Source organism: Geotrypetes seraphini, chromosome 1 (genome assembly GCF_902459505.1).
Source record: "Geotrypetes seraphini chromosome 1, aGeoSer1.1, whole genome shotgun sequence".
In the NCBI taxonomy this organism is placed as follows: Eukaryota; Metazoa; Chordata; class Amphibia; order Gymnophiona; family Dermophiidae; genus Geotrypetes; species Geotrypetes seraphini.
In genome coordinates, this window is record NC_047084.1 from 260,358,280 (window position 1) to 260,371,636 (window position 13,357).

General features: G+C 41.9%; 1 protein-coding gene across 1 annotated transcript; it reads right to left on the reverse strand.

Annotated features, from left to right (window-relative positions):
- Window positions 1-10,778: 10,778 nt before the first annotated feature.
- On the reverse strand, window positions 10,779-12,516 carry LOC117354109 (homeobox protein HMX2-like). The gene is made up of 2 exons (XM_033931037.1): window positions 12,251-12,516; window positions 10,779-11,639 (listed from the first exon to the last, which is right to left on the reverse strand). Exons 1-2 carry the CDS (start codon window positions 12,450-12,452, stop codon window positions 11,092-11,094), a joined length of 750 nt encoding a protein of 249 aa, XP_033786928.1. The 5' UTR covers window positions 12,453-12,516; the 3' UTR covers window positions 10,779-11,091.
- Between the last annotated feature and the right edge of the window lie 841 nt (window positions 12,517-13,357).

Below are 13,357 nucleotides of genomic sequence, written 5' to 3' on the forward strand. Positions count from 1 at the left end.
TGTTTGTGGACAGTGTTTTAAACGCTAGAAGCAGGATTTTATAGGTTATACGGTGATTAACGGGGAGCCAATGCGAATCAATCAAAAAGGGAGTTACGTGATCAAATTTTTTTCCATTGTGGATGATTTTAACAGCGGTGTTTTGAATTATTTGTAAACATTTCTTTTCCTTTTGTGTAATATTTAAAAATAGTGAATTGCAATAATCAAGCTTAGCAATGACAAGTGAGTGTATTAAAATGTTTAATGATTTAGGTTCCAGAAACTTGGACATAGAACGAATCAGACGCAAGCGGTAAAAACAGCATTTGACAACATTACTAATATGATCGTGATACAATAGTTTGTCATCGATAATAATCCCAAGTATCTTCAATGATGATACTAAGTTTAGATGTATATTATTAATAGTAAACGGAGCGGCCAGATTTAACCCCTGTTTCCATAGAAAAAGTAGTGCTTTAGTTTTTGTTATATTTAAAGCTAATCTATTTAGAGTAAGCCAATTTTTAATTTTTTCAAATTTTTGATTGATCTGGTGTATTTCGTCTATATTTTCTGGATTGAGGGGATGAGTCAGCTGAATATCGTATGCGTAAGCATAAGTAGTGAAGCCTATTGATTGACATAGACTTAGTAAAGGGGAAAGAAAAATATTGAAAAGTAATGGAGACAGAATGGAGCCTTGAGGGATGCCATAGTTAAGAGTGAAAGAGTTTGAGATTGCATTATTGAAATGCACCGTAGATGAACTGGAAAGCACAAGAAAAAACTTGAAATCCAAATGTGTGCACTAATAGCAAATCAGAATAATCAAACAAAAAACTGCAATATAAAAGAAAATAAATGAATCATAAAAGACAGAAACTCAAATGCAGTGATGTAGTCTTTTTTAAGGGATTTTGAACTACAACAACTAAAGACTATGGGCTCTTTTTATCAAGGCGCACTACAGGGATTAGCGCGTCAGACATTTCATCACGCGCTAACCCCCGCGGCAGCCTAAAATCCTAACGCCTCGTCAATGGAGGCGTTAGGTACTAGCACGGCAGGCGGTTTAACGCGCGGTATTCCGCACGTTAAACCGCTACCGCGCCTTTGTAAAAGGACCCCTATGGGGCTCATTTTCAAAAAATGCAGATGTCCAGAAAATGGCATAAATCAACACTTGAATGTCTTAATCGCTGAATCATTCAAGTACCAATTTTCAAAAACAACTTTTTGGATGTCTTGTTAAGCATCCCAGCTGCTGTGCATCCACAATTCAAGTGGGGCATGTTGGATGTGTGTTATGGGTGGGCTTTAGACCTGTTTAGAGTTGGACATCTTGAAGCGATAATCAAACCTTACCCAAGACATCCATGACGGAACCTTTTGGAGCTAGACCTACTGTAAAAGCATCTAAGTGCTAATAAGATACCCAAACTGACCAATGACCACTGGAGGGATTAAGAAATTACCCCCAAACACCCCCAGTTCTCACTGACCCCCATCCCACCCCTCAAAATATCTGAATGAAATAGTACATACCTGTTTCTAGAACAGCAGTACCTGGTATGGGAAATCCCAGTAGAGCATCATGCAGGTGTCTTAAGTAGCCTGGGGAGTGGGTTAGTGACCCACAAAGGGGAGAACCCAGGACCATAAGTCACTCTGACCATTATATTTGTGGTGGAAAGTGTGAACCCCATAAAATCCTACTATACTGCCTTAAAGGTGTCATGTGCAGTCATATGGGCTATTGGGGTGGTAGACAGATGAGAATACCAACAAGATGGCGGCCAGTTAGGTCATCAACTGTGCTGTCTCCCTCATCCTACTTTTGTTTTTAGTTCTATTTTGCCTTATTTCTGTCTTTCTTTTGAATTTCTTTTTTACTGGTATTGCTTTTGTCTTTATTACTTTCATTTGGGACTTTTATTCTTGTTTATATTGTTTTTAAGCTCATTTAACCGATTCTCCAGTTTGACAGTTGCTCCGGTCCATCAGCTGAGGGAGCCTCTTACCTGCTGCTCGACTGGTTCCTTGGCGGCGGTTGAGAGATGTTGGATTGGGTCCTGGTTCCTTCACGGAGGACGAGGAGGGTGTGGTTTCGGCTCCTTGTGTCAGCGTGCCGACAGCAGCGTGCGTCTGTTTCACTGCATTTGGGGACGTGCTGTCGGGGAGGAGAAGGCGCATCGGAGTGGGCCTGGAGGCGGTACTGTTGAGGAAAGGGCGACATCGGAGGGATCCCCAGCATGTGCGGCAGCGTGGTGGAGCAATTGTCCTGCTTGGAGAGTTGCGTTGTTCGTTGGAGGGTCCCCGGGATCCTGGGTGGCGGCCGTTGGATCGGAAGATGATGGCAGTTGGTCGTTTAAGGCAGCGATTACATCGAGTTGTTAGTGGTGGCTGTCCGGCTGTTCCTGTGGTCACCTGATCCTTACAATCTCGCCTGCATTTGGCATCGCCTTTCCTCCGTTTCAAAATGTCAAGCCTGTATTTGACATTGCCCAGAATCAGATCCAATCTGACTATTCTGCAATTTGGTATTTCTCTGACTCTGATCCATCTGTTTAGATTGGCATATATTCTATATGATCATCTTCATCAGATCATATTGTTTGATTGGACTTTATTTTATTTTATATATTGTTCATTATTATTATTTTTTTTTTGTATTTTATTATTTTATTTTTTACTTTATCTTCCCAATCCTTATTAATTTATTTATTGAATTACTTGTTGGAATTTTCATATCTCATCTCAATCTCTTTCTCTGTCTTTATATATTATATTTTTTTTATTCATTAATTGTTCCTCAGGTACTTTAGTTAGATTGTGAGCCTTCGGGACAGTAAGGGAATTTCTAAGTACCTATCTTTACTTATCTTGTTTTTATTGTATCCTTAATGTATATTTTCTGTAAACCGCTTAGAACCTAACGGATTAGCGGTATATAAGAAATAAAATTACATTAAATTACATTACATAGTAGGTTTTGGGGTTTTTGGAGGGCTTACAATACATTAGAAGGGGGTTATGATGAGATGTACTTCTGACACCCTTTATGTAAAGTTCACAGCAGTGCTCCACTGCTCTGTTGACATATCTGTGTGGCTAGTCCATTATAATTCTGGCCCCTCTCACATCCAAATGGTATGGATTTGGACATTTTGGAGAAAATTCTGAATAGGACGCCAGTTTCTGTAGCCGCCTAGAAGCGGCTAAGAATCACACACCTGCATGCTACACAGAATCGCTTCTGCCCTAAGGGACAGGCACCCAACCCTGCCATATCACAGCTGCCGGTTAGAGAATTGTGCCTGATCCCTTCCCATCAGCTGATTGCGGCAAGGGAATCCCCCTACCACGATCAGCTGAGCGGCTGTGGAAGGGAATCTCCAAACTCCCCACAAACTTAGCTGGCAGAATATATGCCCAATTCCTCATGCCACCACTCCTGAACCCCCTCACGACACTGTCATTGGCAGGAAGGATGCCCAATCACTCCTGCTGCCAGCCCCTAAGTCTCCCCTTGAAGAACCCCATCAGGAGGGATGTCCACTTCCTCCTGCAGCTGGCCCCATTGATCCCCCGACACTCCCCAACACCCACCGAACATCTGACATTCTCCAACACCCACCCGATAATCCCCAGACATTCAACACTCCCCAACACCCACCCGATCTTCTCCGATACCCACCCGACACTTCCCAACATACCCGACACTCCCCAGGACCTCCCTGACATTCATCCAACATTCCTCAACACTTCCCAACACCCACCCAACATTCTCTGCTATTCCCCAACACCCACCCAACATTCTACAACATTCCCCAGCACCCAGCCAACACTCAACACCCACCCAACATTCCCCAACTCCTACCTGACACTCCCCAACACCCACCCAACATTCCCCAATACACCCTGACACCCCAACATCCCCCCGATACCTCCTGGACCCCCGTAACTTTAGGAGATGGCCAGCAAGAGGGATTCCCACTCTCTCCTGCTAGAAGGCCTCTTCCAAAATGGCAGGCCTTCCCCTTCCTGGTGCATTCTGGGATACACAAAGGAGGGGCCTAAGGCTCTGATTGACCCAGGTGCCTAAGGTACCTGGGCCTACCAGAGTCTTAGGCCTCCTTCCCAGTACATTATGGGATGCACTGGGAGTGGCCCTATTCTGATTGACTATATACCAAAGGCCACTCCCATGGTATTCTTTTGGTATCTGGCCAATTGGAATCTTAGGACACTCCTAATGCATCCCAGAATGCACTGGGAAGGAGGCCTAAGACTCTGGTTGGCCCAGGCACCTAAGGCCCCTCCTATGAAAGAGGCCTTAGGCACCTGAGCCAATTGGACTCTTAGGTCCCTCTCTGGTGCATTCCAGAATGCACCAGAAAGGAGGCCTGCTGGCAGGAGGGAATGATCATCCCTCTTGCTGGCCATCTCCTAAAGGTACGGGGGAAGGGAGGCGGGAGGTGTCAGCGGATATGTTAGAATGTGAGGGAGTGTTGGGGAATGTCAGGTGGTTGTTGTGGAGTGTCAGGTGGGTGTTGGAGAGTGTCGGGGTATATTGGTAAATGTTGAGGAGCCTCGGGTGGGTGTTGGGGGATGTCAGGTGGGCGTTGGAGAATGTCTGAGAATGTCAGGTGGGTGTTGGGGAGTGTTGGGGGCTTGGGGGATCAATGGGGCATCCTTCCTGATGGCAGACTTCGTGGGGATGGGTTCCCTACCGCAGCAACTCAGCTGATCAGAGCTGGGAGATTTCTTTGTGGTGATCAGTTCAGCAGTCGCATCTGTTTGAAATGTAGACCAGCTTTTTGTTGGCCTACATTTCAGGTGCCTATTGCGGCCCTAGAGAGATGCCTAGGGTTGCTTTAGCTCACTCAAGCCCATTTCTGGGTGAAACCATACCTACATCCAGCTTTGGGAGAGCTTATATTTCCCTAGGTGCCCCCCTGCACCTGCAACAGATGCCTAGAGTGTAGGCGGCCTGCCTCAGGTTTTGTTTTTTTTAGAAAACGTGCATCCAAAGTGGCTGGTTAGACAGTAGTAGGAAACCTACCGCTGCCTACAATCGGGACGCCGTTTATAGAATTTGCTCCTTTGAACTTGGACATTTTTGTGGTTTTAAATGCTCATATGTTAGACATTCTAAGATTTTTTTTTTTTTAAGGCATCTAGCAGTTTTGAAAATGGATATTTTGATATTCGTATTTTTTATTCACTTCTCAGGACATCCAAAGTCAGACTTAGAAGCACTATCGAAACTGCCACCCCACATGATCACAAATTGCATGTAGGGAAAAAGAAAAATAGAATAGTATATTTCTGTCCTTTCTCTCTCTCTTTTTTTTTTTTTTTTACTGGATTGGAGGTTTTGTTAGAACATTTCCTACTCTTTTTGTTTCTTTGCTCAGAACATTGCCTAGATGTCAAGTGGCTAAATGATACATCAGACATTTCAATTGTTGAATTATTTGTGAACAATTTTGGATAGTGGATTTTTGAAATAAATTTCACAAATTCACTTTTCCTGTACAAAAAAAATGAAAAATGAGAGGTTCTATAAGGATCAATGAATGCTAATTGCATTCACAGTGGAAAGACAATGCATAGTCTTCCTGAGAGATTACTGAGGTCCTTTGATGCTGCTCGTACTGGGGAGCTAAACAGGTATGGGGAAAGGGAGGGAAGTGCTCATGGCATGGGGGAGAAGAGACTGAGAGTGGGCGCCACCACCTTAGACACCTCCCACCCTTGTTATGCCATTAAATGCATTTTGTATTTTGATTTCCTTGGTTGATGATTTTTGGGCTTTTGGCTGGCAGGGTTCGTTTAGAGGTCGCTCAGGTTTCATTCATTGGTTTACTCACCTGTTTGATTTATGGGTTTGATTGGTGGATATTTTCACTTTGATTTTCAGCACACTCAGGGTGCTCAATGATGGTGTGTGGGTGGGGGTTTATTACCTCTACCTAAATGGTGAAGTGTTGGAGCTGGACTCCTATCGCTGGTGGTTCACACTGAGAGCACCCTTTATTTTGATATTATTCACTACAGGCTGCACGTGGTTTGTGCGGTGTGTACAGTCTGTGACCCTGAGCGCCCCCTTAATGAACCTTGATTTGACTAGGTCTGCCTTCCCTTGTTGTTTCTAGTTTAGGTTTGTGGCAGTTTTTGGAGTGTATTTTTGTGTATGTCATTAAATGCAGCAGAAGTTTACCAAAATTTAAAGTTTGTTTGTGTGAATGTGAGCCAATGAAGCCCACTGGGGATTGTCAGCGCTTGCATTTGGCAGCCCTCTGCTAAACCCACAGATTATCCTCCAGTCCCAGGGACTGCAAGCACAGGATAACAATTGGGAGAGTATCATTTTAACAAGCCACCTCTTCTATGAAACCGCGCTAGCAGTTTTAGCGCAGAGAGCCGCGTTGAATGGCCTGCGCTGCTCCCGACGCTCATAGGAACTCAATGAGCGTCGGGAGCAGCACGGGCCTTTCAGCGCGGCTCTCTGTGCTACAAACTGCTAGCGCGGTTTCGTAGAAGAGGGGGAAAGTCTTCTCAACAAGTCTGGCGCATTTAGGTCCCCAAGTCAACACTGATATATTTAACTATTTTCTGACACAGAACTGTTCAGTATGCTAAATCCAGAACGACAATGTTGTCTGTGGCGGGGGTAAAATGATGGAATTCCCTCCTTGACATTCCGAGGACCTGTTCTGATCGTTCACAGTTTAGAAAGATGTTGAAGACACAACTGTATGTTGAGGCTTTCCTTTGAAACTTCACTAGTTCACATATTTGATAAGAAATCTGAACTGCACTTTCCCCCTCTTTTACTAAGTCGAGCTAGCCGATTTAGCGCATGCTAAATATTAGCGGGCGCTAATTTCTAACGCGTCCATAGAATATAATGGACGCATTAGTGTTTAGTGTGCGCTAAATCGGCTAGCGTGCCTTAGTAAAAGGACCCACATTTATTAAATAGGGACGTATAATATGTACTGTATACTTACCCCCTCTTTTACTAAGGTGCGCAAACCGATTAACGCGCGCTAAACGCTAACGCGTCCATACATTAACATGCACGCATTAGCGTTTAGTGCGTGCTAAATCGATTAGCGCACCTTAGTAAAAGAGGGCCTAAATTATTACATGATTGTGATTTAATTGAATGCATTTTGTAATTGTACTGTCCTCAAACTATTGTGAATGTTTTACCTGTTAACCACTTAGGTATAGGCGGTCTAGAAATTTTAGAAATAAATAAATAACTGCACTTGCTGTACATTGCCTTAGGTGAATCTCTTCATAACGGCGGTTAATGCATCCCAATAAATAAACAAATTAATATCTAAAATACATTTCCACTACTTGGAAGACACATGGAGCTGCAAGGGGAAAAAGTCAGAAATATGCGCACCTCACGCACACCTGATACAAATGATGTGAGTTTACCACGAATAGGAGCCATTCTAATTTACACGTTTTATTGATTTTCCATCAAGAAATCACATTATTTTCAGAGGGCATGGCACTGCCACAAATCCTTCAATATTTTTTGGTACTGACAAAGACCGGCATCAACCTTCAATAAATGCCATTGTTTTAAAATTATTTAACTTGCCTTTATCAATCGGCTTTTAAAAATACTATCTCAAATATAGCAGAGCAGGGGATAGACCCTGTTTGTAAGGATTTCTGCTTAATCATCATCTCAATTAATTTCCCCTTTTACAAAAGCGTAGTGTTTTTTTTTTTTTTGCGCCAGCCAGGACGGTAACAACTCCAATGCTCATAGGAATTCTATAAGCGTCGGAGCTGTTACCACCGCAGCCGGCACAAAAAAACCACACTATGCTTTTGTAAAAGGGGAGGTAAATTAATTTACTCAGCTTGGAGTCCAGTGGTGTTTGCTGTACATCAGTGATAGGGAACGAAATGATGACATTGAAAACACATTTTCAGGTGCCGAAAGCCTCTGAACAAAGTCACTACACTGAAATCTATCAGTCTTTTCTAAGCCAGCTAATTTACATTAAGATGTCCTTAAACTCCTAGTCTCAAATCACATTCCCTGGTCATTTTTTCTCCAGCACGTTTACCCAACACACCACAGAAATATAAATTATGTCATCGGTTCTGCTTTGTGTTTTACAATTACTGTATATTTACATAACAAGAAATATGTGACTGGGAATGAGATAATTTTTGTCAGGTTTTTTTTTCTGTCAAACCAATTATGTAGCAGGCTAAATAAAACCAAAACTGTATTTTTTTTTTTTTTTAAAGAACGAACGAAAACAAGAAGAATAAGGGCATGCAGTATAAACTGTTTCTGCCGTTGGAGCTTATTTCCTTTACTAATGTGCTTGGGTCTGTGAAACTGATAGCATGACCAGACCTTTTTTATTTTGAATGTATATATACGGTAATACTCTTGATTTCACCTTTCAGTTAATGATCGGAATTGTTAGTGCACTGATGCATACTTACACAAACGAAAAATAAATTTTTATTTCATTCTCACATTTGTCACAAATGAATGCTAACTCATCTCTAGGAGTTTTCCCCATATTAAAGTCTGGTATATCTAAATTATATGGCCATTATAATGGACATCTATAGCTGAGATTCAGAAGTCAGGAAGAATGCATTTCTGCCGCTCACTGTGCATTTTAAGTTACAAGTGCATGTGTTGCTTTCAAGCCTGAAACCAAATACATATTGACTTCACATTGTGCTTCCTTAATTATCTCCGACTGTGCTTTCTGTTAACGGAAATTTTGCAGCCAAGCTTCCCTTTTCCTCCAGTCTTACAATGCTTCCGTGTTGGGACAGGACCCTCCGTGCCCTTGCTTCTCCTTCAGTGATCAAAGCAATAGATCGTTTCCCAGATAGGGTCTTATTTGCATGGGCTAGGACAGGCCATTTGTTTTGCTGAGGTAAATGTCCAGTTATGTAAATCACTTTCTATCCTCCCAACTGACTGGCAGACTAGTTGGTGCTGCCTGGGGACTTATTTTAATTTATCACTACTTCCCCCCTCCCTAATACCTCCACATTCCCTTATCCCTCCCCAACAGGTAATCCCCCCACCCTGTGTTTAAATTAAATATTTTAACTGGGTGTTAGTGGTAAACATTTAACGGAACAAGGTTTTCTTATAAGACACTGAAGACAATCTGAAACACAGTTTTGACTTTTTGCTTATTCCAGTTTTTAGTTTCAATAAAGCTTCTATTCTTAAAATGTGGTGAACGAGTAAGCTCTTTTCCATATAGAATACGTCGTGCATCTTTACTCTTAAAATGACTGTATAAATCATATTTTCTAAGATAATTCTGCATTAATACCAGTACACTGAAGTGGGGCTCATAAGAATGTACAGTAGAAAAAGAGTTTTGCGGCCTAAATAGCATAACAAACGGTTTGCAGTGAAATACTGTACATTGTCTGTAATAGGTTAGAAAAAAAATATTCTCCATCAGGGACAGTGCTGCTCTCTTACATTCGGGTGCATAGGTTAGAAATCTTAGAAATCAATAAATAAACATATTTGGGTGCACTTCTCTTGATGCTTTGAATACAAAACTATCTTCAACCTCGGGATCTTTTGCGCACATGTAACCCCCCCCCAAAAAAAAAACAAAAACAATCCCTTACGTTTTACCCTTCCGAATAAATGAGATTCTGTTCCAACGACTCCGTCTCCAGTCTTACACAGCAAGTGTCTGTCACGGAATCTGGATCCTGGACTGTTGCTTTGAGGGCTCTTATTGTTTCCGCTACTGCGCTAGAATTTCGCTTTAAAAGAAATCAGGACACACTCTTTTTCTGGCAAGGGGCATTAAAATATACTCTTTTTTTCTTTATTTCAAGTTGAATGGATTATATTCTAAAAGTATTGGTAAATGAATCTACCTTGGGCATTCTGACCATTCTAACTTCATTCGTTTGTATTGTACAAAACAAAGAATGGGGTGCTCTTTCCTAATAAATGCATATAAAACAAATGCGTTTCTAATTTCAGAATTAAATCTTCTACGAACTGTTTTAAATCGCGATCCACACCGAAGGACTATAGTGCTTAACTCAGTTTAACTTTGTGTCGTGAATTAAGAATGCTTTAGTTTTTAAACATTTTATTTTCTCCCCATATTAAAGATGTATCGGAAACAAATTATTCGCCTTTTAACATGTATTAAAAATATTTGTTTTAACCTCATAATAATTCAGTTAAAAACACAGAAAACAGAAACAAATGAAAGGGTTGCAGTAGTCTGCAAGTGCAATCATTCTGAGAGCCAGTGTTTATAACATAATTAATATTGATTTTCTGTTGTAAATAATGTTTAGTTTTGGAGAAAATCTGTTTTCTAGAATAATGAGGGCACGTTAGAAAACAGGCAGGAACATATAACTATTTAAATGTGCACATAGAATTTAATTAACGACAAGCCTTTACGGAGCAGCGGTGATTCATTAGCCCAGACATAACAGGTAATGGATTCGATATACCGTCTTTCTGTGGTGTTAACCAGGGAAGAAGAAAAATGGTACTGACCTATGTAATTAACTTACAATATGAAGACACAATATGAAGTCACCAGTAGAAAAGGGCTGGACTTTAAAGTTCAACCACAAGTACTGTAGATGTGTCAAAGCAGCCCTATATTATATGCTTTTTGACGATTAAAAACAAGGATAGCGTTAGAAATAGATTGCTATCATTGTTTTAAATCATCTGAGAATATTTATCCTTAGATAAGACTTGATTTGACAATGTGTCGGTCTATAACTTTTATTATTTCAGAATAAAAAAGTGTCTAATAAAAACCACAGACCATGATGTTATTGAACAGTGAAAAATGCAAAGATTACCAAAGTTTATCCCTTTGTAAAGCAATTCTTTTGCATAGTTATTTAAAACAATTTATAAAACAGTTGCAACGTGTATAAAGATAGATTTTTTTTTTTTAAAAAGAAGAAGATGCATGCTACTGAGATAAATAAAGGTGGGAGTGAAGTAAAAATGAATCAGGCATTGACTATAATAGGATTATTTTGCTGGTGGGGGGGGGGGGGGGGAGAAAGATGATGTTATACATCCCCATCGAGAAGTCTGAAGTATTTGCTAGGGTTTGGAAAGCAGAAATAGGGAATGTTGCTTCCAGGATACAGCAAAGGAAAAGACACAGGCAGCAAACATTGACTAACGAAAGCACTGTTTTTGTAGATAGCTGGCAAGACCATTGGTTCCGTGATGTCATTAGCCTGGTCTACAGGGCTCTCCAGCTCTGCGGTCATTTGTCTTTTCAGTTTATTCCTCCTGTTCTGGAACCAGATTTTCACCTGGGTTTCTGTCAGTTGCAGTGAATTTGCCAAGCAGGCCCTCTCGGCGCTGCTCAGGTACCTTTTCATGTCGAACGTGGACTCCAGTTGGAAGATCTGGCTTTTGGAAAAAATGGTGCGTGTCTTCTTTTTGGGCACAATTGGGTTTCTCTTGCCGAGCTGGCCGGCCGGAGATCCTCCTTCCTCAGTGGTGTCTGGGCTGCTGGCTGGTAAAAGCGGCTTGCTTTGATTTGGAGAGTGAGCTTGGCCAGAGATGTTTAGGTCCGGGGCAGCAGATGCAAGGCAATTCCCATTTCCTGTATCGGAAATATTACAACAGTTTAATGCCAAAATGGGAGCTTATTTACATCTATGACAAAGATGATAGTCGATGGTGCTTATTTTATTTTTTAAAACAACTTTAATCATGTAACAACAAGACACGATCGTCGCCGTATAATTTTTTTCTTAAACTATGCATAATTTGAATATCAAAGCTTAATTGTCGCACTGAACGTGTAAAGGGCATGAACCTTTTCTTTCTCGCCACCCTCCCTTTCCTCTTCAGCATTTAAAACTCATCCCATCAATATATCATATCTCTGCAATATCAATAAATTGTATTGATTCCCCATCCCCCCCCCCCATTTCAGATCGAAACGTGATATTTAAATCACTGTCTTTTTGTAGACGATGGTCTCTCCAACCAACATCAGAAATATAATCCCCTCCCCCCACACACACACTCCCCAACCCCCCTTCCCCTCCCTCCCTCCCCCCCCCCCCGAGAAACACAACTATTCAGCTACAGCCAGTTCTCCTACTGCCCGTGCAAATGGGAACAGCGCGGTGAGCACCAGGACAATATAGAACCAGCGATCGAAGCAACAGGGGAAGGTCAAGAACAGAGGAACTGCTGGTGGAATACCCGTGCTGGAGTGCAGTGTCCTGGCGTGGGGGCGCAGGCTGCGCTGGCCCTCCTCCTCCTCCTCCAAATAGCCGCGCGCTCGGCCGGCGCACACTGACCTCTCCCTGGCCCGCAAGCCGTCCGAGCTCCGCCTCAAGATGCTCTCGATTGTGAACTTGAGCGCGGCCGGCGCCCGTCGCACCTCCTCGGCCGCTTTGCTCATGGTCCTCCTCGGCCGCCTGCACGAACCCCGATCCGGCGGGGGATTGGAGTGCCACGCGAGCACAGAGAACAGGAGGCGCGAAGGAAGGGGGGGGGGGTACCTGAGCGGCCATTGGTCGCTAAGGAGAAGGGGCGGGGCAATGGGAGGGGCGGAGCTTTGTTGCAGCGTGGAGTGAGGGCGGTGGTATAGAAAAAAAAATGTAGATATTGCCTGAGACAATTCAGAATATCGCCAGATCTCTTGTGCGCATTATTTTGCCAATGCTTGTGCATAGTTGCCAATGATGGCTTCTTGAATCTGGTAAAGACAAGATGATGGACGATACTGGGTATAAGTAAAAGAAGGCAGGGCCCAGAGACGCAATGAAGAATACCATTTAGGCTTAAAAGCCATGCGCAAAGTCTGAACCTAGGATGGATGGTCTCCTGTCTAAAAATGAAAATATGTTTAATAGATGGGGTGAAGGGTGTAATGATGTTAGGAGCCAGACCCTAAATAAAGACCTAAAGAAAAATAATTAGAAATGTAAAAAAAACTTTTCAATACAAGCTCTAATTAAAATTGTATTAGACTTTTTAAAGTTATGGATAAAATGTACCATCAGTAAATTGAACCTAAGCCTGTTAATATATGGTCTGAATAGGTCAATCTACTATGTATCTTAATAAAAAGAGAACATAACATCAGTGCTACCAAGAATAGAGTGAAGCATGCATGCTGAAATTCTACTCGGAAATAATACTATGAAAAAAGCACTCGGTGTCAAGAGAATAAAAATATTGGAAATAATGAATTCATTTTTAGTAACATATAAAAGGTATCCTGGCAAATGTGTATTGGCCTGTCTGATTTTCACTAAATTCTGAAGGCTTTTCTGAATGCTTATATTATGATTTAGTGTGTTT